Consider the following 25,945-nt stretch of genomic DNA (forward strand, 5'->3'; position numbering starts at 1 on the left):
TAGCTCCCCTGGATAATTTATGTAGTTACTGTATAAGCCATTCAGATTTATGCAGGTACTGTGTGCTTTAACACCTACAGTAAGCACTGTTTACAAGCCCGCAGACCTTGAAGCAAACAATGCTTTAAATAGTTGTTCTGCAACATTACCCTAACACTTGCTATATTAACATAAAACATAAATATTGAAGGCTCATATAATGATTTGTAGATAAATATTAAAGTTAGTTTTAACATTTGTTCGTCCTGTGCTATTGGAAGTTGTTAAAAGAAACAGGCTGGGTCGCAAGAAAAAAATCATAGCCCAATTAAAAATTACACAACCATAGGCAATAGGCTAGTAGCATGAAGGAGAAACTTGCAATAACAGGCATTTTACTACACAGAGTGTCCCACCTTTTCTAAGTATGTGATGGTTATTGGAAGGCCAACAGTTTGAGCCGAGTGTCCCATTTAAGAAAGAGTCATTAGAACAGAAGAATCCAGTTTTATATCATGATAACCGCTTAGGCTACAAAATAGTTATAGAGTCAAGGTTTCAACTCATTTGGAGTCGACTGTATAATGACTGTATCGGGAAATTCACTCGCATGTTGTCTGCCAAATTGTAAAAGTCAAAGATGAGAATTAATCTGGTCATGTCATCTCAACACTAAGGCCCTCGCAACACACTTGACGCCCAGCGTTTATTTGTTTCCTGATATGACGGAGTCATCTCGTGAGTGAATATGATTATAATTTTGCTTTCATAGTACATCATCACTCAAAAAACACGAACCAACGATTTCGGGGATGCTATCTGTGAAATATGTAATAGAAAGACGCCTACTCAAAAAAGGTTTGCGTGAGAACACGAGAATCGATTCTACTTGTTAGGAACATGAGTCGACTGACTTTTTCTAAGAAGAATTTGTGTAGTTGTAGTAAGGATATGTCTTATCTATATTTGTATGTAGAACTAAACTTCCTAGAAAATAACCTGTGAAGTGACACTTGCCATAACAGCTTCTACTAACTTAGCCTTGAATATATCACCATATATGGGCAGTTTGTCAATTAATTAATTAATAAAGCAACAAAATATTAGGGCACAGTTCACTGACAGACACGGTGACAAACACAATGCTTTATGGTTATTTTAGTATCCCATTGATTGGTGCCTGTTTTCCATTTTGAAAGGCGTAAAATATAATCCCTGTGATCTTTCACATGCTGCTTGAGCTGATCATGGATTTCTATAGATAGTCAAGACCTGTGTCATGTAAAAAAAATTGATTGTGACTCAATTGGCCCATTTATCCCTGTGATGAAGGTTTGTTGTGATGGGGAAAAAAACAATAAGATGCAAGATTTATAGCTTGTATTTGTTTTCCAAGGGGTGCGTCTCACAAAAATGGAGGGTTAATGATTACACTGGGTCATGTAGTAGACTATCTGTTTCCAAGATTAATGATTGACTTGTGCAGTTTGAGAGATATGTTAAGCAAACAAAATCACACAGATTAAAGATTTCTTCAAGCAAAGTTCAAGGCATCTGCAGTGCGGCCTGACTGCAACATCAATTGGGTTCTGCGCAACAGTTTTTTATTACAGGTAATTTACAGGTAATTTATTATAATTACAATTATTAAAGGGATAGTTCACCCAAAAAGAAACATTCTCACTGTGTTTGAATATGCATACTTCCCTATAGTAGGAGAAAACCAGCATGTGATACAAGTAGTTTGTCTGAATTCATAGTATTTATAAAACATGAAAAACAAAATGTACCCAGATGACCTACTATTTTCAGCGAGAATCTGAAGTGTGCATCTGATAAACCCTTTTTGACACCGGTATGCCATGTAACATTGACAACATGGCCGATATAATACATCACGATTTCATCCATACTGCCCATATTCATACTTTATTTAATTGTTGCAAGATTAGATTAGATCAGATTCTACTGTTTTGTCATTGTACAGAGTACAAGTATAGCCAATGAAATGCAGTTAGCATAACCAGAAGTGCAAATAGAAATTTTAAATCAATATAATATATACATGTATATATGTTTGTATAAACATCTGAACTGAAAATAACTATTAAAATAAAAAATGGTCACCCTTTATTTTGAGGTCCAATTCTCACTATTAACTATGACTTTTGCCTCAATTAACTCCTAAATTGCTGCTTATTAACAGTTTATAAGGTAGTTGTTAAGTTTAGGGTATTGGGTAGGATTATGGATGTCATGCATTATATGTACTTTATAAGCACTAATAAACAGCCAATATGTTAATAATAGGCATGCTAATAAGCAACTAGTTATTAGTGAGAATTGGACCCTATACTAAAGTGTTAGCTAAAAAAGTATTTGCTAAAGCTGGAGAGATGCTAACTTAGCATTGCCTCTAGTCTATAAATATCAATAAAACCTAGGGCTGCATGATTTGCATGAAAAAATAACATTAATACTTTACCTCAAGCCTTTATGTATACGTATATGTAATGCACCTTATAATGCAATGTATGATCTATGAAAAAACACAAAAACAGAGATGTTTCTCAAAATGTCATTTTTTTACTTTCCACAGATTAATGAAAGTCAAACACGTTTGGAATGACATGAGGGTGAGTTTATGATAACAGAAGTATTTTTTTTCTGTTTGTTCCCACTTCTCATATTTAGTCAGTGTTATGAACCGGTTACCAAATTAAATTCACTTTAAATCCACAACAATTATTCTAAGCATAATAACACAAGCTACACTACAATCAAAAGTGGGGAAACCGGCCTTAGGTGTGACGCCTTCCTGTGTAGAAATGGAGAGGGCTCCACCCCAGTGCCATCAACCCCACCCCACGAAAACAGCCAGCTACAGGTAGGTGGGAGCTGAAGAACTCACACAGCTGAAAGGTTGCTCAACAGGTCTGATGGGAAACAATGCTTACGTACAGTAGCCAGCAGAGATACTGAAAGACTGACAGCTCATTCTCTCTCTCTCAGTGAGGACGAGTGTGTATGGGACGCTGTCACTCTGGAGCTGTCTGCACACTGGAGGGCTGTGTTTCTCCTGACCTCTGCACATTGGAATACTGAGGCTCTTTTTCCCTCCCTTTCTGTCGCCGGTCTTATCCGGGGGAAGGAATTCTGGCAGAGCTGTTGAAGGGAGCTTTTTTTCCATTCTTCCCCTCTTTCACACAAACACACACACACACTGGTTTCTCCTCCTTTGGTGTGTAGCCTGCAGTGGTGAGGGCAGACATTGATACTGTTTTTGTGGATGTGTTGCGTAGACAGTGCAAAGTAGACATGCTGCAAAATGGCAGGGCTGGTGCCATCAGCACCACAACCACCACTGAGATACCAGACCTCAACGAGGTAGGAAACACTCACTCACGTTTTCTTTCTCTTTTGAATTTTGTTTCCTTGCGAATGTCTGATTATAACTGATTCTCAGTAAGAGTGTTCGTTTGCCTATGTTTGGTTCAGTTTCTGTCCTCTTGTGTCCTTGTGTCTCTCGGCTGTCACTTATGCACTGGACTGAGCTCTAATGGCTCGTCTATATCAAAGCTAATGAGACGTTGTTGATGTGTTATTGCGTTGTGTTATTCAGAGAGGTCCTGGGAGGCAGGGCCCTGTCATGTTTATTTTATAAGGGCCTGGCGCTCAACCACTGTTGCTGCGGTCAGCTGCCAATCAGAGACATTCTTACACCTAATCAACTGACATCATCTCAGATGGCACTAAGATGGTAGAGAGGGCATCAAACCACTGAGAACCACATTTTTGACTGTAGTAGTTGTTGATTTGAATTGAATAGACGGCCACATCTGAAGTGGTTAATCATTGAAGTGTTTATGGGCGGTCATATTTCACTACAGTTTTGTTATTCTATCTGTCTCTGTGATAAAAATCACTTCGAGCAGCTTGTTTTTTTTCTCATGCTCGACATTTCTCGTAATAGATAGGCATTATCCTTGACATAACTTTACGTTTTTGTTTTGGTTTCAGTGAAATGTCTCCCATTTTCTCCTGAGATAACAATCATCCAATTGTCTGCTTAATTAAACTAAGATTGGGACTAATCATTGTTTGTTTGTCTGTTTATTTTTTGCATCTGCTATGTTTATGTGTGACGTCCACCAGAGGAGACTCAGGCGTCTCAGATTAACCCTCCGGCCTGAGGACAGTCCTAAAACTCAGAATGAATCTGTCAGCTCTGTAAGTATCATATTTTTAAGTTAACTTCTTGCAGCCAGACAGATTGGCACAAGCCATCTCTTTCCGTCATAAATAACAGACTTCCTCTTTTCGCTGACTTAACAGTCCTCAATCTGTTTGGCTAGTACCACAAATGGCATGATGGCCTGATAACAGGATAAGCTCAACAAGATAACATAAATGGCTGATTTCTTTACGTTATGACACGTCAGCTAGAGATGATCTCGATCCAAGATCCCTGAAAGTGCTCCAAGGGGTCGGTGGATAAAGATGTTTAAGTCTGTATGACATTTTCAGCAATTTAAATATATTAAACTTTTTATTCCAAACGTTTTCTGCACTTTTTATAATACCGTTTTTGTAAACTGTTTTAATGATTTACAGTTTTACTATTTTTACTGTATTTTTGGATCAAATAAATGTAGCCTTGGTAGGCATTAAAGACTTCTTTTAAAAACATGAAAGAAATCTTACTGGGCTGCAAACATTTGAATGGTAGTGTGTAAATGTATTTATTTATATTTACATGTATATATGACAATATGATTGACAAAAGGGATCAAAAAATAATGAAATAATAATAATTATAGGGTTTAATTAAAGGATTTAACTTTAGCCTTACTTTTTAAGCATGTGAAAGATGGAATTTCAGAAAGGAATTTCAGGAAATTTTCAACATTGTTTTGTCTGTGAATGTTGGGTCATTGTTTCAGAGAGAAAAATCAGAGACTGTTTCCTTCTTTTTGGTCTGTCACTTGGTTTGTGCATCATAGATCCATACTGCCTAGCCTGTAACATGTCACACATCTTTACTGATAAAAAAAAACATGCAGATATGCCTGCATTCTTGGAACTGCATGCAAAGAATTCATAGTTAAATGCCACTTTACTTACTACACCAATATGTTTAGAAGGAAGTTAGGGGAAGTCATGCAGATTAGGGATGCACCGATACCACTTTTTTCAGAATGAGTCCGATACCGATGTTTTCATTTTTGGTATTCACCAAAACCGATACCGATACCTGTATTTTCACAGCATGTCTTTTTCCATTTTTCTGTTTCTTTTTTTTTTTTTTTTTTTTTACAAATATTGGGTACTGAGACAAAAGAAGAAGAAGAAGAAGGAGAAGAAGAAGAATAAAATTTTGTTTATTTGGCTTTAGTTTGTTTCCTTCAGTTATTTCCACACTTAATTATACCTGTTAAAATGTATTGTATAAGCTTGTGTTACTTTCACTGTTCATTTAAATGGCGCATTAGAGCTCCATTGCAGCATCTCAATACTGTAATAAAGGGAACCACTCCTTATACATTATATGAGTAGTACGCCCTTACTTTGGTGATCTAATTTGCGTCACGGGTACTGTACGCGGACACTCGAGTACCAATAAAAACCATAATTTTAGAGCAAGCTAAACATGCGCAGCGCGCACACGTTTGCATTGGTGCAGAAGACATTTCCAGCATAGCGCATTTCACACAGTTTTCTAGTTTCACTTTTGCTGTAATCGTGTATGCTTGACGTGTAAAATAAATGTTGTTTATAGTGAATGCTCCTATAATTTTTTTGTTTGTTTTATATTTACGATTAAGTTTTAATCCAAATGCATGCCCTAATGGAGCAAACAGCAATCAAGATCATGCAATAGAAATGCGCTCTCTCTCTCTCTCTCTCTCTCTCTCTCTCTCTCTCTCTCTCTCTCTCTAGCTCGCTCATTAAATTAATTACTTTCATGTAATTCATAGATATCCTTAATCTTTAATAACTTCATTCTACTCTCTGTTGTTCTGTTGTCATTGTGTCGTTTTCTGGTCACAGCTCTGTTCACGGTGTGTAGTATCGACTTTTGGGGCAGCTTTATGAGTAGCCTACGAGTACAAGTACTAATTCTAATTTAGAGAAATACCTCCTAATTCAGACTCACACGAAACAAAGCTCATGAAATGAGAGTTACCTATTTACCAAGGGAGGTAAAGTTACATTTAAGCTTGTTTACATGAGTCTGTGTGTCAAATTAATTGGTGTATTTGACAGTAGTTGCTGTAAGCCTTCTATAGACAGTGGTGTTCAGGGAAAGAAGTTAAGAGAGGTGTGTCTGCATTTACAAGAGAGGTTTGATCTGCACCTTGGCCTGGAACTTGCGCCCTGCAGCTCTTGAAGTTCAACTGATATCCACCCTGTTTGGTCTCTGATAGGAGCTGCTTTGGGAACATCATGCTCTTTCACAACCCAGATACTATATTATAATGAGAAGTATAAATCCAGGAGCTCTGCCAACTTAAAACTGTTGATGGCTTTATCGGAGTCTGTCTCATGGGAAGGGCCAGCTGTGGCCATTTTGCTGTGTGCAGCATCAATACACCAAACCCAGGCCTGCCCGATGAAGAACTGGAAAAGTGAGGGTGAAAGACTACACTACAATCACACTACGCTACCCACACAGATTTTGCACTGAGTTCAAATTTGTCACACAAATTAGCCAACAGAAGGGGGCTTCATTTGAAAGTGACCTTTATGTGAGTGGTACTCAAGGGTAGCTGGATCAACACATCCCACTGCAGACAAACAGATATACCCTACTGTTCTTTAAAGCACAGATGCTAGACTTGAGTTTACACCCTTGAGTATATCTTTATACTACAACAATAGAGCTCATTGAATAGTGTTCAATTCAATCAGTAATATTACATGAGCAAGGGAGAATATGAAATAGGGAAAACGATAAATTTAATTTGACAATTTTATGATTTATTAACTTTTTAAGCATCTGCATTTTAATGGATGCACAAAATTTGTAATCTTTTAATATGTTAATTTGTAAACTAAAGTTGATTGGTTTTGGAGCAACAAGAGGCTTAGTAATTAATGACTGAACTGTCTTTTTTTTTTTTTTTTGGTGAACTATCCCTTTAATATTTTATTATGAAGTAACCATTTTTTTAACAGCAATAAAGCTTCACTGTAATATCAGGATGGCCACCCCAGAAGGTTAATCCCTCTGTTAGATTTATTTGGCTAAATTATATTCCCAAAATGATTCACAAATATTTCTACACGTAACTCATATCACTACACATAAGGTCAAAATCAGAGATCCGATTTTCAACATTTTAAATGACTCTCCCCTGTTTGAATACCTCAGATTTAGTCTCATGGGTTGTGTTTTGTAGATTATCTGTCAAATTCAGTGAAGCCCAGTGCAGAAGGCCATGAACAACACTGGCATCATTGTTTTGTCTTATTTCCACCCACTCCCACATGTTGATCCCCTTCAGTCGGAATCAGACAGAGACATTAATCGTATTTTCTCAACATCTCATTCTATATTCTAATGAAGAGATATTCTCATATTCACCCTAAAGATTGAGACAGAATTCAGTCTCTGTCAGTGAGGTAGCTGAAGCTCTGTGCTTTGTTTTGGAGAGGAGCGTTGAGGAGGTGTGGTCATGACATGAATGAGATTACAGTTCTGAGAAACTATGCCTTGAGAAGAGAAAGGGGAATACCACAGAGTGTGATCACAGCTGGACTTCATCAGTGTTGGTCCACCTCAGTACGATGTGAAAATTGCAAACATGTAAGAGATGGAATATGGTTTCTAATAAATAGGAAATCTCTGATAAATTGCATGAAGACATCTGCCAAGAGCAAAACCTCTGATAATGCCTTTACCTTAACAATGTGTAACACTGGTTTGCTAAGTATCACCCGAGCATTAACATGTCTGAAAATTTTGATAAGACCTATAAAAATAAAATATTTTATATCACAGGGCGAGAAACTGGTTAATGGTTCCTGGAAAAATAAAAATGAGCTCATGCAGAGAGAAAGGCCCCCTGGGAGAGAATCACCTCAACAAGAAGAAAAGGTATGAATGCTTCTGAGAACACAAACAAACACAAACTACTATTACCCATGCTTATGTAAAGATTAATATTCTTATTCTTCTAATATATGATTATATGAACTTCAAAAATTCAGCAAGGACAGTAAAGTGACAGTAAAGACGTAAAATATTACAAAATATATCTAATTTAAATAAATGCTGTTCTTTGGAACTTTCTATTCATCCGAGAAACTTAAATATATATATATATATATATATATATATATATATATATATATATATATATATATAAAGCAACATTGATAATAAGAAGAAAGATTTCTTGAGCACCAAACAGCATATTAGAAATAGGCCTATTTACCAACCTAAAAACGTTGAATGATAGTAGACACAGTATTTTAGTAAAAGCTTGAATGTTTTTGTGTCACCCGGTTATATTAATTTTATCTGTGTTAGTGTTGTAGTTTAAAACACAGGTGCTGGTTTTGCAATAGATATTTGAGTTCAGTGCGTTATTGTTTGCACAGCAAGCATGAGCTGAAGGGTATCTGTACAGTATGGCTTCAGGGCTTTCTTTGCACAGTAAAATGCTTGTTCACTTATTAAACATTTCACAAAAGAGTTTTCTCAAGGCATGCAAAACATGAAATATGACTCATTTAGACACTAAATCTTAAGAGACATAAGTGACCCAGTGTAAAAAGGTCCCAGAATCCTGCTGCAGAACCAGACTAAATCGTAAGGCCATTGATCCCCATCGCTGTGCCCTTGAGCGAGATCTTCTCACCTGTAGTTGCTCCTAGGGTTTGCTATTGTGACAGCTTTTTCACTTAACTTTCCTTCCTCCTTGGCATTGGCAAGAAAGAAATATTTTCTCTGTGTACTTTCCCTGTATAATGTTAACACAACAGCATTCCAAGTTTCAAGTTCCTTTTCATATATTCATGGTGAACCTGTAGATACTGTATAAAAGAGTGTTTTTATTCTTTCCGACTGGCATGCAGAAATATGACACCCTCACTCAGGACCATTCTGACTGTCTGCATCCCAACCTCTCTTTGTGAACACTCAGCAGCAATGCTTAAAATACCAGAGTGTGTCGCTCGCAAATATACTCTATCAATCTCACTCTAATTTTGCAACCAGGATGTTCCAAAAGGCATAAACACACAGCTGTAAACACAAGTGTCACACTCTCCTTTTAAACATATTCACAATCTGAAATCTGAGCCCTATGGTCCTATTTCCTCAGCACCCCATGACCAATGGCATCGATCGGGAACAGAGCACAGGCACCAGCCACCAACAGGAAGTGATGGCACGCGAGTTGTCTGTCAGTCACCTGAGGGATGAGATGAGGTACATCAGAGAGGTACGTGCAGAGACTTTTCCTAGCTAAATGTGACTTGTAACTAGAAGACTAGTTATTGCTTAACTAATTAGCAGATACTTGTTGCTATTCAGCAAGGAGACAACTTAAAACCATCCTTCTTATCTCAAAGGTACGTGACTCTTTGGAAAAAGTCAGAGAACGGATGTATGGCCAGTTTGGAGGGATGCAGCAGTCGGTGCAAACATTAACTCAGGAATTAAAGGTGAGCAAAACACAGCATGACAAATGTTTCAGGAAGGAATAATGCACCAGTCACCATACAGTATATATATATATATATATATATATATATATATGGACCTAAAATATTGATCTGAAATTATTTTCTAAGTTAAAATAAATAAAACAAATTCTACAAAATAAAAATGTACTAATAATAGTTCTAAAAATAAATTTAGAATTTAGCTCAGGGATAAGACAAGCCCTGCAAATTATTACAGTAATATTAATAGTGAAGTGCTTTGAGTAAACTACGAGACTTTTGCACAAAAGACTTTGGCCTGATTTGCAGTGCACGTTTCTGTGTGATTTTGTTGCAGTTGTGTATGAAACAAGAATATCCACAGAGTGATACAAGAGACATGAAAGCAAGGCCTTATTTCAATTACCTGCATGTTCCAGTTAACCAATCAATATTCCACAGAGCTGTGTGATAACACCTATGAATATTATCTACCACAAAACCTTACCCTGTCAGGCTTCATAAAAATACATTTTATAGTGGTATGACAAGTTCTCAATGTGCTGACTGTGTTTGTCCCAGGCAGCCAACTCTCATAAGCGTTACCTGGAGTCAGAGGTGAGGACGAGAACGGGAGCTATGGAGAGCTTTGACCACATGAACAGCTCCCTCATATCTGCAAACATTGATCTACAGGTACACCATCAGTGTGGTCACTGCCAACTGACAAAGGCTTTCTGTTCAGAAAAACTCTTGACATTGTTTTTGAACATGCTTAGACTGGTCAACATTTAAATGTCACAAGGGAAAGATGTAAAAAAAAAAAAAAAAAAACGTCTTCTTTTTTTACTGCCAGCATACACATGCTTTTAGAAAGTAACTTTATATTTGTCCCTATGATTGATATAATGCGTATGTGCTGCTGCTGTTGATGATGGCTGTTTTAGAAATCATTGCTGGAAAGCTGTCAAAATCGTGTGGGGAACAGAGATGAGATGAAAGCTCTTCGCAGCTCGTTGGAGAAGACAGGGGAAAAACTTAAGGAAACGGAAAGACAGCTAGCAGCAGCACAGGCTGAAAACCAGACTCTCAAAAATCAGGTGCACCCACAGACACATATTACACGGCACTTTTACTATTATGCAGACCCTTCATGTTACAGACATTATAATACCATGTTCCTTTTCGTTATTGAAACATTCTCTTCAAATACAGAGAAACATTTCATGGTAGATAACGGAGATCTAACTAAAACTACTACTAGCTACTACTAAAATGTTCTTCACACTAAGAAAAATACTAGTTCAGTGAAAGGGTCTTTGAGGTAGCCAGCATTGCTGTGAAAACCTTTCATTTTAAGCGTGTACTGTACATGGAATATTTGTGTTCAAAAGTTACAAGTGTCAATTCTTTACATAAATAGCATGGTTTTTCACATGTGACAACTAAAATGCTTTTTGGATGTAGGTCGAGACTTCTCAGGAGGCCAAGACTCAAGCTTTGAAAGAGTTGAGTGCTCAGCTACAGAGGGAATATGAGGAACAGCTGCAAGAACAGCAGAGGAAGTACAGAGAGGAGATAGAGGCTCTGCAGGTACAGATGTAACCGAACAGACACTCATAATGTCTTACAGTCCAACTAGTTCAACAAGAGCTGCACTGCATGCTAATGTGTAAAATGCATTCGCTTTAATGTCTGAGACTTTTGAAAGATTCTTATAACTACAGACACACTGTAAAAAAGACTACATTTGTGTTATACTGCACACGCAGGGCGTATGGATTCCAATCTCATAACAGGAAACATCTGTAGTTATTCACCAGGGAAGAGAGAAAAATGTTGTCATTTTTTTTCCTAATTAAGGGTGCCATCTAGTGGTGAAAGTGAAGATTTCAGAGAGAATGAAGACAAAGACTGATGATCAGAGACAAATAAATGACTAGTTTTGACCTTTATGTTCACAGGCACAGCTTGATGACTACATGAGGAGGCTTGAGGAGGCCGAGAGGAATGCTCAGATAGCTGAGGCAAAGATCGCTGAAAGAGATCGAAGAATTGCAGAGGTTGAGAGGCTACTAAACTGCATGGCTCAGGTAAATAATATCAGTTGGCTCAGGCTTTGCCTGTTACCTCTGAAGGAAACTTTTTATACAGCACTTCTCTCTTTATAACAGGAGAAGGGTGACCTGATAAAAAAGCTTTGTGAATGTGAACAACGCTTGCATAGAATGGACCAAACTGACAATGCAGACAAAGCTGTGGCCAAACAGTAAGGCATTTAATGTATACCTAAACTATACTAAGTTTGCATCTGAAACCAGTGGTGATGTCATATTTCCTTAATTCAGGATGGTTTCAGTGGATGGTTTAAGATCTATAATATCCAGACACCATATAATAAGTATAAGTAGGGCAAAGAAATATAATGCATGAATTTCAGCGATTGATAGTTGCTTTTTAATGCGTTAAAAACATGTACTGTCTTACATGTTGCTTACATCCTTGATACCTGATAGAGACAGGACAGAAACATCACCAAACACAAGCATGGCTAAATGTCACATTTATTATAATGGGTTTGTGTGAATATTGTTTAAGGTTCACTGAAATTAAAAGTAGCTATAATATTTTCGATGTTATGTAATAGTTAATAATCGATAAATAAGAAATAGTCTAATAATTTGTAGTTTAGCTCTGGTCCTCAGTTATACTGTAATGATGAATGGCTATAATTACTGGTTTTATTCCCAGAATTAGTTATACTGGCCTTCATTTATAGTATTTAGGGTAAAAAAAAATATTGTTTTAAAATACATAAATTTGTAGATTCAGTGTGAAAATAATAAATGCATAAATAAATTATGATTAATCACAATTAATTGCAGAAATCTGTCCAAATAATTAGTTTTTAGGTTTGTTTGTTTGTTTGGGTTTTTTTCTCCCAAAAAGCTCCCATTAATACTGAACAGTACCCAGTAATACTGAGTTGTATTTTAGTATTTCTTGCATATATTATATAACTCCTAAGCACCATGTTCTTTCTCAGGTCCGAGCAGCTGAAAGTAGAAGCAGCAGAACTGAGAGAGCGAATAAAGCATCTCAATGACATGGTGTTCTCTCAACAGAGGAAGGTTAAGGCCATGATAGAGGAGGTGAGGATTTACAGAGACTGTTTGTTCTGCTAATAAAGAGCTTACTATGTACACAAAAATAATCCAAAACAAAAATTTCCTTTCAAGAAATCCTGACACCATTAATGTAATTCAGTCTTTTTAATTATAAAACAAAAAAACAATTCCGCAGGTTGAAACACTGAGAGCAAAAGTTGCACAGAAGGATATATTCATCGCTGAGCTGCTGGACAGGATTGCCTTAGTGGAATGTGAGGTAAGAACAATGGTTTCCATTTAGCAAGATGTGATTTTTGCATGCCCCTCGTCTTTACCAAATCTAGAAAGGCACAGATTGATTGGAATAAGCATCCTGAATGTGACTATACTTGAATTCATTGCTGTTCTGTCAGCTGGGCTCTTTTGAGCCCCATTGGTTGTTGTTCAGATTTTCTCACACATCTAAACTCAATCAGTCTTTGTCCAATGTCCTCTTTATATGTATAATTCTCTACTTAATTCCCCATGCCTATGGTCTGAATCTGTCCTTTGCTTTGCTTCTTCTCTTAGAATAATGAATTAGGAGACAAGTTGAAGTATTTTGTGTCTACACAGAGAGCATCTCAGACTAAAGCAGCCACCCGGGACATTGGAGTTGGCTGTGACCTCCCCATTAGGTAATGAGCGCAAGATCACTTTGCCATAAGAAATGTAAAACGGCTTTCAAGGCCATGGTTTCACTCACATGCTCTTCATGTGTGTATAGATCTGAGGAGCTGCCATATGTCACTCCTGTCCAACCCAGCCCCATCTCATCGGCCATGAGATCCTCTAGCAGACTGGACTATAGTCTTCTTAAATACACTCCTGGCCAGTACAGCTCAATACTGCTCTCCAGAGCAGTAAACACACAAGAAACTGTAACCAGTCCCACACAAACGGCACCTCTATCTTCAAGTTCTGTTCAGACCAGCCATGAAGACGGGGACTCCAAATCTCCAACAGGCTCAGAACTGTCCTCTACCAGCAGTCCTAGAGCGAGAACCGGCCCGTCACAGATCTACAGTCCTTTTATGAAGCTGATGGAGCTCTAAAATGAACATTGATTGAATTAAGTTTTACTGAAATGGCAGTAGCAGAAGCTTATGGGACATGAAGTATCGTTGTTGTTGTTTTTTACTGTTTTTGTAACATTACAGTACACAGTATATGTAAATAACCTACTGATCTGTGAATAACCTGGTAGTATGTTTTCATGCACTCTATTTTGTTTTGTTTTTACCAAAAAAAATGTGATTTTATGTGATAGCTTTCCATATTTTACAATTATCTATTTATATTTCCATTTTCTGAGACCATGTTTAGATTATTTTCTAAAGGGTATTACACCAAAGATTATTTTTTTATATAAAAAAGTCAATAATAAGCTCTATATTTGAGAAAATGAATGTTGGTAGCTAACAATTGTGATCAAAGCTCAGTACATGTCTTGTAATAGACAATTTTTTTTTCTTCAGTGTGTATTAATGTGTTTAAAATGGTTATTTTTAATTGTACTAAGAGAATTGCTGACATAAGTGGTCTCGCTCTCTGTTGCACTTTTCCCCCTTGGAGTTACTGATTCAAAGACTCAAATTCCCTTCATTATGACGACTCAAAACATTCAGAAGGCCAGTTTTAAAAAAATAAAAAATTAAAAAAGCATTGTTTATAGACCCCCATTGTTCTAGACCGGAGTGCATTAACCAAGCACAGAGTGAAGAATGATGAGAGGAAGCAGGCATCTGTGGTTAATTCACTTTTCTGAAGACTCACTTCAGTTGCCAAAATCACATCATCTTTTATGATGACTGCAAAAGAAGGTTTATAGACTACATTTGGTATTAATATTTTTTGCTCACTGAGCACTAAATGTGCATCTCAAAAATGTGAATATCATGGAAAAGGTCTTTATCTTTTGTAATTTAATTTAAAAAGCAAACTTTCTTATATTCTAAATTCATTGCACAAAAACTGAAATATTTCAAGAGTTTTGTGTTTTGTTTTAATTCTGATGGTTATGACTTACAGCTTAGGAAAATAAATAAATTCAGTATCTCAAAAAAATTTGAATATTCTATTTTGAGCTTGATTAGTTTGATTCATTTTGAGTATAAATAATGGGTACCTCTTGGGTTAGTTTAGAACATGCAGCCACAATTATGGGAAAGTCTACTGACTTGACTTTTGTCCAAAAGACAACATCAACACCCTCCACAAGGAGGGTAAGCCACAGAAGGTTATTGCTGAAAGGGCTGGCTGTTCACAGAGTGCTGTATCAAAATATATTCATAGAAAGTTGACTGGGGAAAAAAAGTGTGGTAGGAAAAGCTGCACAAGCAACAGGGATGACCACAGCCTTGGGAAGATTGTCAGGAAAAGCCGATTCAAGAACTTGGCAGAGCTTCACAAGGAGTGGACTGAAGCCGGAGTCAGCGCATCAAGAGTCACCACATAGACATCTTCAGGAAAAGGGCTACAGCTGTCACATCCCAAGAACCAAGCCACTCCTGAACCAGAAACGTCAGAAGCAGTTCACCTGGGGTAAGGAGAAAAAGAACTGGACTGTTGCTCAGTGGATTTATCAAGTCCAAAGTCAATGCAGCCATCTACCAGGAGATTTTGGAGCACTTTATGCTTCCATCTGCTGACCAGATTTCATTTTCCAGCAGGACTTTAGCACCTGCCCACAGTGCCAAAACCACTTCCAAGTGGTTTGCTGACCATGATATTACTGTGCTTGATTGACCATACAAAAGGAGCCCCAACTTAAAGTACTGAGTGAAATTGAGTATTTTGACAATTTATCCACACTAACACACTAATTCTATGAATATATCTTTTTATACAAACGTAACAAGCAATCCATCATTACAACCAACAGAAAGTGTCAAAAATACCTCTAAGAATGTATCTAATATAGTGATATTTCACACCAAAGTAAAATTTGTAATGAAAAAAATTAATGATAAAAATTGTTAGCATAACAATAATATTGTTAGTTTGCATAATTAAACTTACTTTAGAGATCTTAAAGGTATCTGTTTTGTAATTCTTTGTTTTTTTTTTGATTGATCTGAATATGAAAATTTTTGTGATACTTAATTTTTTTTTTCCTAAACAGTAAGTCATAACCATCAGAATTAAAACAAAAAACTCTTGAAATATTTCGGTTTGTGTGCAATGAATCTAAAAAGTTCTAGAAAGTTTGCTTTTTTAAATTAAATTACAAAAAATAAAGCACTTTTCCATGACATTACATATTTTTTTAGATGCACCTGTATATTTACACATAAGTGGGTATATTGTTAAATAAATAAAATGTCCAAACCTACAACTCACTGTATTTCTTGAACTAAGGTTATAGATTTATCTGAAAAAGAAAAGAAAACCCTTTTTTAAATCTCAGCTAGGCATGTGCTTCCAAATTATGTCTTGTTATGTCTCGCACTTTACTGAGTGGAAAATGAAAAAAAAAAAAAAAGGTTTAAGGCGTAGTAAATAGCATAGTAATAATTATTAACATAATTATTCAACTCGGCATGAAGCTTGTTTAGGTTTGACTGTCAGCAGGACAGATCTACTGGCGCAGATTTCACGGTGTGTGTCTTGGTGTCAGAAACTAAACTGAGCACTGGAGCTCTCTCTGCTTCAAGCTTCAGTCCGTCAGCAGTAGATGTCTGCTGAATGTCCATGAAACTTCATTGTCACTGTAAAGAAAGACCCATCACACTAATGCCATTTTGTGTAAAATTACTGACATTTAAAAATCGAATTACTTTAATATAAATTAAATTTTTGTAAGATACTGTGACATGCTCTTATTATTTATTATTTAGTTGTGTTTATATCAGACTGCGCGCCGCTCCAGTCATCGCAACCGTGGAGGCTTGTCGTCATGACAACCTAACATTCCGGTAAAACTCCACTAGAGCGCTTCATCGGTGAGCAGTTGTGTTTATAATGATATTATTATTATTATTATTATTAATTCAGATTACTGTTGCGTTACAGTAGGATTATATATTAAGCATTCACAAAAATATCTCACTGACCATCTAAATCATCAGACTTCAACCTTTTAGGAGGTCAAGAGGTCCGACATATGAAAAATAGCAACCGACAACTTTTTATAAAATTTGTTGCTAGAACGAATTATTCTTTATTAATTTTTTTGTTTGGTATTGTAAATTTATTTTTGCATTAGAAATGTGAAAGTGCCATGGTGTATCACTTATATGTATATATATATATATACACACACACACACACACACATATATATACCATGGTATTGTTTGATTACACCATTATACACCATTTTTGTTTATCTAATACTAACTGGAAGGTAATTATAAAAATATGGTATTATGGTACATAATATTACTTTAGTACCATATGCAAAACACAGTGTTTTTCTCAGGTCAATTTTGCTGACATATTTAGTTCCATATTATTTTTTCCCCTACAGAAGTAAACAAGATGGCTGTGAATGTCAGAAGAGGTTTGGAGATCCCAGAGCCATCAGATTACAGCAGCTGTGAAGATGATGATGTGTCTTATTACACAGATCTGCAGCAGCCTGATAATAATCTACCGGAGTCTGCAAGAGTGATCAATAAGCTGTTAAACAACCTTGTTGACAGTGCATGGGAAGTTATATCAAAGCAGGAGAAGATCAAGAGGGATGAAGAAGCAGCAAGACAAATCCCTGTGCTGAATGCTACTAAAGAAATGAAGGTATGTATAACATGCACATTCATATGACCTCATCATATTCCTTTGCACATGTGCTTTGGATGCATTTGTCCAAAATATTCATTTTACATATGATTTCTTTGTTTCTTGGTTCTTAGCTTCCAGGCAGAACTAATAGTATTGTAAGCTCTGATGATGGACTTTACCTGTTTCTTGGTCACACTCACAGTCTGTCAGTCATCAGTACATCCACTCTCACCTGTGTAAGAACGTGGCAGGATGAAAGAGTGGAGATTACAAGCATCTCTTGTGCCTCTCTGGGAAATGCCACACACCTCTTATTCACAGTGGATGACATGGGTAATTTTCTACGATTGTGGGATATTTTTAGACAATTTACATTAAAAACTAACCATTTTATATTTTCGGTATTTATTTATAGATATTTTTATACATCTTTTTCTCCTAAGGTATTGCACGGCTTTTTGTGCATCACATGGAGAATATTTATTTAATAAAAGTCATCAATGAAACTGTGAGTTCATAATACCGTTAAGAGTTTATTTTTTTGCGTGCTGTTGGTTTTCTATTGGTAATAGCTATGTGGTACATTTCTCACAGGAAGATATAAACCAAAGAAACATCTGTGCAAAATTTGAAGTGTCTAGAAGTGGGGACTTTGGAGCTGCAGTCATGACATGTAAATTTCCTATTAAAATATGGAAATGTAATATAAGACTAAAAATACAGTTAATTGTGAGTACTACTGATTCATTAATGCTGTTGTGGTATATTATCAATGAAGCCAGTGGCTTGGTTTGGCTGGATGTCTATCGCTTCCCAATAGATGTGTGGCTCAAAGAGCTGGAAACCAAACAGGTAACAGCTATAGTTACGTTGGAAAACCATATATACATTTTATTTATTTATTTTTCTGGCATTGTTTGCAAAATTACTCCAATCAGTTGATCATATTTTCCCATCACTTCTGTAGGCTACACAAACCCAACAGACCACAGAAGCCAAACTGTCTCCAGTAATCTTACTCATGAAGATCAAACCTCCAGAAATCCCTACAGGTATCTAGTTTAAATCATTGCTGCAAAAAAAGTTTGTTTCCGAAGTTTGTTATGTCTTTCTTTTACTCTTCGTGTTTTCAAGGCACCTCTCTGAAAAGTCCATCTGAGGTCCTGCAGAAGACGGAGGAAGGCACTATAATAGGCTCAGGCCAAAATCACTTCATTAGTAGTCGTCAATGGGAAAACCAGGATGCAGCATTTAAGAAAAGGTTCATGAAGTACCTCAGCTCCAGCTCTGCGATGACACTACAGCAAAAAGCAGAAGGACCAAGGTAGGCTTGATTAAAGAGTATTGGAAGTAATATTTCACTTGATTCAAGAGGTATACCATAGTCATCCCAAAAAGTATTTTGACAATTTATCCACACTAACACACTAATTCTATGAATATCTTTTTATACAGATGTAAAAAACAATCCATCTTTACAACCAACAGAAAGTGTCAACAATACCTCTAAGAATACATCTAATATTAGTGATATTTCACCCCAAAGTAAAATTTGTAATGAAAAAATATTCATAATAAAATTGTTAGTATAAAGAAAATCTTGTTCCAAATCAGTGTTTCTTTTTCAAGAACGTTACATGAGCTGTTACAGTCCGAATCATGCTTAGAACCTCCAATGCAGCAAAAACGTTTGCCAGTAAGACAAACAACCTTAAGATAAATTCCGAATTGTTGTGCTCTTATGTAAATGACAAATCAGCAGGGAGTCCCACACATGACATGCAGAACAAAAATAGATATTGTGGCCGTAAATTCTGAAATTGCTCTCGCATCTTTTATATTTTTTATTAATTAATATAGTTTTATTAATTTATGGTCATGTAAGATTAATTTGTTCTCTTGTTTTAGGTAAATTTTGGCTGTGTTGTACTAATTTGTTGCCTTCTTTTAATTTAGTTAATTTGCAGCTGCGATTTAACTAAAATGATGGAATGTATGGAAAAGTTGGATATAGGGAGCAGATGAACTGGTCATATGTGAAATATTTGGCAAAGTGTGCAGATAAACACTAGAATCACAAGAGGTTACAAAATGTCAAGAAGTTGTATTTATTTTTTTCAGAGGTTATTTTTTCAGACTACAACATTCATTTTTCTTACAGCAACTGTACTTGTCACTTCTTACTGCGTGAGGGGTTTCATTCAATGCCTGGGGAAGCTGAGGCAGCTAGAGGTGAGTCATGAAGTCAAGAGATGATTTCACATGTATGTTTTTCAGTGATAAATATAGCCTGTAATGGTGTGTGATCACAATTTACAGTACAATCAGTTCTCTGAATATGCATTAATAACATTTCTTCGAAATATCTTTGTAGATATTCCCATTGCTGTGTGCCTGTGGTGGAATGGCAGCTATAACCTCTTACAGTATCTTCTGTTGAAGACCCTTAAAGAGAAGGGTACTCAAGCCATCGACTCATACATTTATATTGCATAGATTAGAAAGAAAATACAGTATATTAACATTACAAAGACACATTTGTTGGTCATGTTTATAAATTAGATTTTAATCTGTTCCTGGATCAGACAGTGAACCCAGGCCAGATGTTTTGTGGCCCAATTCTCAGAAAATCCTCTGCTCTGCCATCAGTGCTTGCACACAGTTTGTTGTTCTAGGACTTGACGGTCAGCTGGTTACTATATGGGACAGACGGTTTGGTAGGATTGCTTTAATATTTAGTGATTTAAGATATTAGTTATGATATATATTGTGTGGTACTCAATTATTAGAATAAACCATGATATAAAGGCACAACACAATGTGACACCGATCATACTGAGGGAAAGAATCTTATCCTTGATTGTCTTCTGGTGGTGCAGGGTGTCCATATGCCAATATTGTGATCCCAGGAGATGGTGCCATTTGCAGGATGAAGCTTCTTTTGCAGAGTCAATCAGTCACTCAGCTCTTTCAGGATCCCTTTTTACCCACACTACAGTTAGTGCTCACTTGCAGAAGTGGGGCATGTTACAGTGTGACAGCAGGCAGAGGAGGAGACACATGCACTGTTGCACTTATTGAAAGGTACTAAATACCCACAGTTATTAAAACAGGTTCAGAAATACTGAATGAGGTTCAGTGTTTGCTGTAAGTTGGTCCTGCAGTCCCTCTGAAACCCTCTACCTCCCCCAGTTCCACATGTCTAGAGCTGTTACAGTATGTGATTTATGTTTGCCTATAAATGTAGCAGCTACATATCTTATAGAAATATTTATTATCATGCATTGCAGATCTTGCCTGCTAAAACCAAACACATTAATGTTGTCATATCCATTAACATGAATGAAATAAATACAAGGACTGTCTCTTATCAGACCTGCAGGCCCAGGCAGTTCTGTCACTATAGCGGAACCAGTGCCTTTCCTGAAGTTTCTGGTATTGTACCATTTTGAATATAATATAATTTTGAAATTTATATACTGTATGTGTGTGTGTGTGTATACAGTACATACCTGTATGGTTGAGACAGCTACTTGAATAGTTTTTTTTGCAGTTGTAGTTGTTGTTGTAGTTGCAGTTAGTCCAAGATCTGAAGTCACATAATTAAGAAAGTATCTGCCAAGAACATTCATGTAAATGTATCTAATTCTTGAAATTGTTTTTAGATTTTGTTGATGCAGAGAAATGGGCAAGTATCCATATGGAAAACGGAGGATTGCGCACCAGTATTCATCTTAAACCTGCCCCCAACTCATGTGCTGGGCTCACTCAGGGAACCTGTGTGTCTGCTTGAGCCAGTCCAACAAAAACTATATATTACAGGTAAACTTCAGACAAATTAGTATATTTGGCTGAAAACAACAAATGACGTTCTATCATGTTCATATGTAATATCGTATTATTATATTATTGACTCTTATTCCTGCTGTAGGGGATGTTCACACAGAACACCTTTTTGCATTGTGCTGTGCTGCTTTTCCATTGTTTTTTTTGTTTTTTTGTAAACATGCAGTCTGACATTTTCTTTCTTTTACAATGTCTCAGGCTTTACAGAGCATTTTTTTAAAGCCCAGAGGTCAAGTTAAAAAAAACTAATTTCTAGAGCTTTTTTTATTATTCAATTATTTACATTTACTTTTACATTACATTTACTGTTGAAGTTGCGATGCCACGTATCAACAGTGACACATTTTTATTATTATTTGTTATTTATTGAGTGACATTTTAAAAAGTATTATGTTCATGGTAACACACGTGATTTGTTTTAGGTGACAGAAAAACACCTTTGGTGGAGGCGACTGATAGGAACAAGGATGAGAGCGCTCTCTTCATCTTCAGCTTTTCAGAATGCACACTGATGGATCGGTACCGTGTCACGTGTCCAGCTGTAAGTGAAAAAGAGACCAGAGCCACACTCTCAGATTTGGAGGAGGCCTGCAACCTTTACTTTAAGGAAAGGTTGGTGAAATGTAATTTAGTATGAAACAGTAAAATTAATTAACAAATTTTGAGAAACTTTTTTTATGCAGTTTTTAGTAAATGAGAGCCTATGTGACATGCAAGCTGTTCATCAAATGTTATATTACTAGATATGACTAAATGAGTATGGTAAGAGATCATAAAAAAGATTTATGAAGAAAGGCACATTCACACCAAGAATGATAACACTAACTATATATATATATAACACTAACTATATATATATATATATATAGTTAGTATAGGTAAATATTGATAGCCTGAATGCACTGTAAGTTGCTTTGGATAAAAGTGTCTGCTAAATGCATAAATTTTATATGTATATAGTGGTGGGCTGTTATCGGCGTTAACATGCTGCGTTAACGTGAGACTCTTATCAGGCCAATGAACCTCAACAAGACGCACGCCTGTTTCACACATACTCTGCCTGCAGTGCGTATGCAGTTCGTGTGCGTTACGTATGTAGTGCAGAAGCAGCACGGACTCATACTCATTGTGCTTTCACACAGGACGCGTTTGCAGTCCGCTAACTGTAACCTAAACGATTGCTGCACTGCTGCAGACGCAACGCTCCTGGAACGCACTGACAGACCTCAACCGCGTGAACGCTGGAATCCGTTAACATGTGTGCGTAAAAAAAATACGCAACGTATACGCACTGCAGACGGATTATGTGTGAAACAGGCGTAAGGTTGTTTGCACCTTGAGCAATGTGGAATTAGTTTACAGCTTTCTCAAGCAGTTTGTGATGCATTTTGGAAACAGGAGATGAGCCCCTGGTCTAATGCACCACATGGCTTGAGAAACCCATTCTCAAAGACTTAACGTTACTTTAAGTCATTATTTTATTTGGGTAGCACACATATTCTGAATGCCTTCGGCAGAATTCAAATGAGCCATTTTAATCTAGATTAATTCCAAGATTACAGTGAGATTAATCTAGATTAAAAAAAAAATTATCTATGCCCACCCCTAATATATATATATATATATATATATATACACACAGTGGGCACGGAAAGTATTCCTTACATTTTTCACTCTTTGTTATATTGTAGCCATTTGCTAAAATCATTTAAATTATTTTTTTTCCTCATTAATGTACACACATTACCCCATATTAACAGAAAAACACATAATTGTTGACATTTTTGCAGATTTATTACAAAAGAAAAACTGAAATATCACGTGGTCTTAAGTATTCAGACCCTTTACTGTGACACTCATATATTTAACTCAGGTGCTGTCCATTTCTTCTGATCATCCTTGAGATGGTTCTACACATTCATTTGAGTCCAGCTGTGTTTGATTAAACTGATTGGACTTGATTAGGAAAGCCACACATATAAGACCTTACAGCTCACAGTGCATGTCAGAGCAAATGAGAATCATGAGGTCAAAGACCTGCCTGAAGAGCTCAAAGACAGAATTGTGGCAAGGCACAGATCTGGCCAAGGTTACAAAAAAAATTCTGCTGCACTTAAGGTTCCTAAGAGCACAGTGGCCTCCATAATCCTTAAATGGAAGAAGTTTGGGATGACCAGAACCCTTCCTAGAGCTGGCCGTCTGGCCAAACTGAGCTATCGGGGGAGAAGAGCCTTGGTGAGAGAGGTAAAGAACCCAAAGATCACTGTGGCTGAGCTCCAGAGATGCAGTCGGGAGGTGGGAGAAAGTTGTAGAAAGTCAACCGTCACTGCAGCCCTCCACCAGTCGGGGCTTTATGGCAGAGTGGTCCGACGCAAGCCTCTCCTCAGTGCAAGACACATGAAAGCCCCCATGGAGTTTGCTAAAAAAACACCTAAAGGATGCTCTGGTCTGATGAGACCAGAACTTTTTGGCCTTAATTCTAAGCGGTATGTGTGGAGAAAACCAGGCACTGCTCATCACCTGTCCAATACAGTCCCAACAGTGAAGCATGGTGGTGGCAGCATCATGCTGCAGGGTTTTTTTTTTTTAAGTTGCAGGGACAGGACGACTGGTTGCAATCAAGGGAAAGATGAATGCGGCCAAGTACAGGGATATCCTGGACGAAAACCTTCTCCAGAGTGCTCAGGACCTCAGACTGGGCCGAAGGTTCACCTTCCAACTAGACAATGACCCTAAGCATACAGCTAAAATAACTAAGGAGTGGTTTCACAACAACTCCGTGACTGTTCTTGAATGGCCCAGCCAGAGCCCTGACTTAAACCCAATTGAGCATCTCTGGAGAGACCTGAAAATGGCTGTCCACCAACGTCCACCAACAATCTGCAAGGAGGAATGACAGAGGATCCCCAAATCCAGGTGTGAAAAACTTGTTGCATCTTTCCCAAAAAGACTCATGGCTGTATTAGATCAAAAGAGTGCTTCTACTAAATACTGAGCAAAGGGTCTGAATACTTAGGACCATGTGATATTTCAGTTTTTCTTTTTTAATAAATGTGCAAAAATGTCAACAATTCTGTGTTTTTCTGTCAATATGGGGTGCTGTGTGTACATTAATGAGGAAAAAAAATTAATTTAAATGATTTTAGCAAATAGCTGCAATATAACAGAGTGAAAAATTTAAGTGGGTTTGAATACTTTCTGTACCCTGTGTGTGTGTGTGTATATATATATTCAACTATATACTGTATGATAATTATATTAGTGTCCACACCAATGGACTATAATGTTTTTAAAATATGAAGGATTTTGAATGACTGTTAATGTTTTTATCGTTCATTGGCTTAAGAAAATGTGACTTGAAAGTTATTCCAATGATATTGTTCCTCTGTGTCATTATTGTTGTTACTTATGTTGTGGACAAATTCAAAATCTGAATTTATTATTATTTTTTTTTAAACCTGATGTTCATAGTTACCGTTCTTGGTGTTAATTTGCCTCAGTAATGATTTGGACTGTGACTTAAAACACTGAGTACATGTGCAATGCTTTTGTGTCTGCAGAGCTGACTCTTGGAAAAAGAGGAACAGAAATTTGGCTTTCCAATGGGAGCAGCTTTCGAAGCGTGATATTAAATGATGCTTCGTATACTACAAAGAGATCCAGACAAGTCATACTGACAGACAGAGAATGCGTCTTATTTTTTTCTTTATTAATGAGAATCAAATGTATGCATTAATAAATTAGCCAGAAAAAAAATGTATGTTTTAATTTTTCTGTCATAAAAAGAAAAACAAAAAAAAAAAACAAACATTGAATACCGTACATTTGAAATTCAAATGAAGGTTCATTTCAGTTCAGGGTTACTAGGAGATTACATGTCAGTTTTCACAAGCAGCTCTTCTACATGAAGCCAGGCCAGTGCAAATGTGTTTATATGTGCATTTGTCTTGATATAATGTTTATATATGGATGAGGAATCTGCATTTGATTAAGCTTATTATGACTTAATTTTAGCATTTTTCCAACATTTACAGCTCAGTTGCAGTAAGTAGTTGTTATCTGCTTAAAGTTCAAGTAAACAAAATTCAGTATAGTTGTTAGTATATCTGTTATGCACAGTCTCATGGTCCGTTCTAAAGTCAGAAAATGTCATATAATATCACAGCTAAACACGTCTCCCACACATTGTACTGAATGTCACCACCACCAGTTTTTCTTGTTATTTATTTCATATGACGAGCCAGGCACTGGTTTTCAGATTTGCTTCACTTAAGTCTTTTCCGGCAAGCAACTCATTTCAAGATAAGTACATTTGTACTGTTTGTGCTGAACATCAATTTAATTGAATTTGAGCTTCAATATTAATCAGTGTAACTAGTTTTTGCTTCCTCAGGCATATTAAAAACCTCGACCATTCCATTTTATGTCATTTTGATTATTCAGTTTTTAGGAACATTTTTACTTGTTCTTCTTTAAGTGGACTGCCCATGGGCAGAGGGGAGGCAGTATTTTTGTGAGGTTATAGAATCTTTGCATGATTGCATGGTCACAGCCCGTATATTCATCAGCTGCATGAATTTAGTGATCTGTGCC

The 25,945-nt window shown here is 36.7% G+C and overlaps 2 protein-coding genes across 4 annotated transcripts; both read left to right on the forward strand.

Annotated features, from left to right (window-relative positions):
• The first annotated feature begins 2,760 nt into the window (after positions 1–2,760).
• LOC132108618 (myocardial zonula adherens protein-like) lies at positions 2,761–15,035 on the forward strand. Of its 2 annotated transcripts, none has more exons than XM_059515253.1 (14): positions 2,761–3,366; positions 4,135–4,209; positions 7,985–8,080; positions 9,312–9,431; positions 9,562–9,654; positions 10,216–10,329; positions 10,581–10,733; positions 11,101–11,226; positions 11,598–11,726; positions 11,808–11,902; positions 12,680–12,785; positions 12,937–13,020; positions 13,359–13,420; positions 13,510–15,035. In XM_059515253.1, exons 1-14 carry the CDS (start codon positions 3,298–3,300, stop codon positions 13,835–13,837), a joined length of 1,650 nt encoding a protein of 549 aa, XP_059371236.1. In that variant the 5' UTR covers positions 2,761–3,297; the 3' UTR covers positions 13,838–15,035. The 2 variants fall into 2 exon arrangements, with proteins under 2 accessions (XP_059371236.1, XP_059371235.1); XM_059515252.1 differs by having other exon boundaries at positions 2,765–3,366; positions 13,314–13,420.
• Positions 15,036–16,667: 1,632 nt separating this feature from the next.
• Positions 16,668–24,999, forward strand: wdr93 (WD repeat domain 93). 2 transcript variants are annotated; one of them, XM_059503824.1, is made up of 16 exons: positions 16,668–16,726; positions 17,253–17,521; positions 17,638–17,839; positions 17,950–18,014; positions 18,101–18,179; positions 18,285–18,358; positions 18,474–18,558; positions 18,641–18,830; positions 19,668–19,738; positions 19,881–19,964; positions 20,092–20,223; positions 20,386–20,590; positions 20,881–20,941; positions 21,172–21,328; positions 21,775–21,964; positions 24,913–24,999. In XM_059503824.1, the coding sequence occupies exons 2-16, from the start codon at positions 17,264–17,266 to the stop codon at positions 24,986–24,988; spliced, it is 1,929 nt and encodes a 642-aa protein (XP_059359807.1). In that variant the 5' UTR covers positions 16,668–16,726; positions 17,253–17,263; the 3' UTR covers positions 24,989–24,999. The 2 variants fall into 2 exon arrangements, with proteins under 2 accessions (XP_059359807.1, XP_059359797.1); XM_059503814.1 differs by having other exon boundaries at positions 18,101–18,358.
• The last annotated feature ends 946 nt before the right edge of the window (positions 25,000–25,945 follow it).

The sequence above is a fragment of the Carassius carassius genome, chromosome 2 (assembly GCF_963082965.1).
Source record: "Carassius carassius chromosome 2, fCarCar2.1, whole genome shotgun sequence".
Lineage (NCBI taxonomy): Eukaryota > Metazoa > Chordata > Actinopteri > Cypriniformes > Cyprinidae > Carassius > Carassius carassius.

Coding starts and splice junctions, on each gene's coding strand:
- LOC132108618 (XM_059515252.1), top strand. CDS start 3,298: ATGCTGCAAAATGGCAGGGCTGGTGCCATCAGCACCACAACCACCACT. Junction 11,227..11,597: donor AGGAGATAGAGGCTCTGCAG/GTACAGATGTAA, acceptor TTATGTTCACAG/GCACAGCTTGATGACTACAT. Junction 13,421..13,509: donor GGCTGTGACCTCCCCATTAG/GTAATGAGCGCA, acceptor ATGTGTGTATAG/ATCTGAGGAGCTGCCATATG.
- wdr93 (XM_059503814.1), top strand. CDS start 17,264: ATGGCTGTGAATGTCAGAAGAGGTTTGGAGATCCCAGAGCCATCAGAT. Junction 18,015..18,100: donor TAAAAGTCATCAATGAAACT/GTGAGTTCATAA, acceptor CATTTCTCACAG/GAAGATATAAACCAAAGAAA. Junction 19,739..19,880: donor GGAAGCTGAGGCAGCTAGAG/GTGAGTCATGAA, acceptor ATATCTTTGTAG/ATATTCCCATTGCTGTGTGC.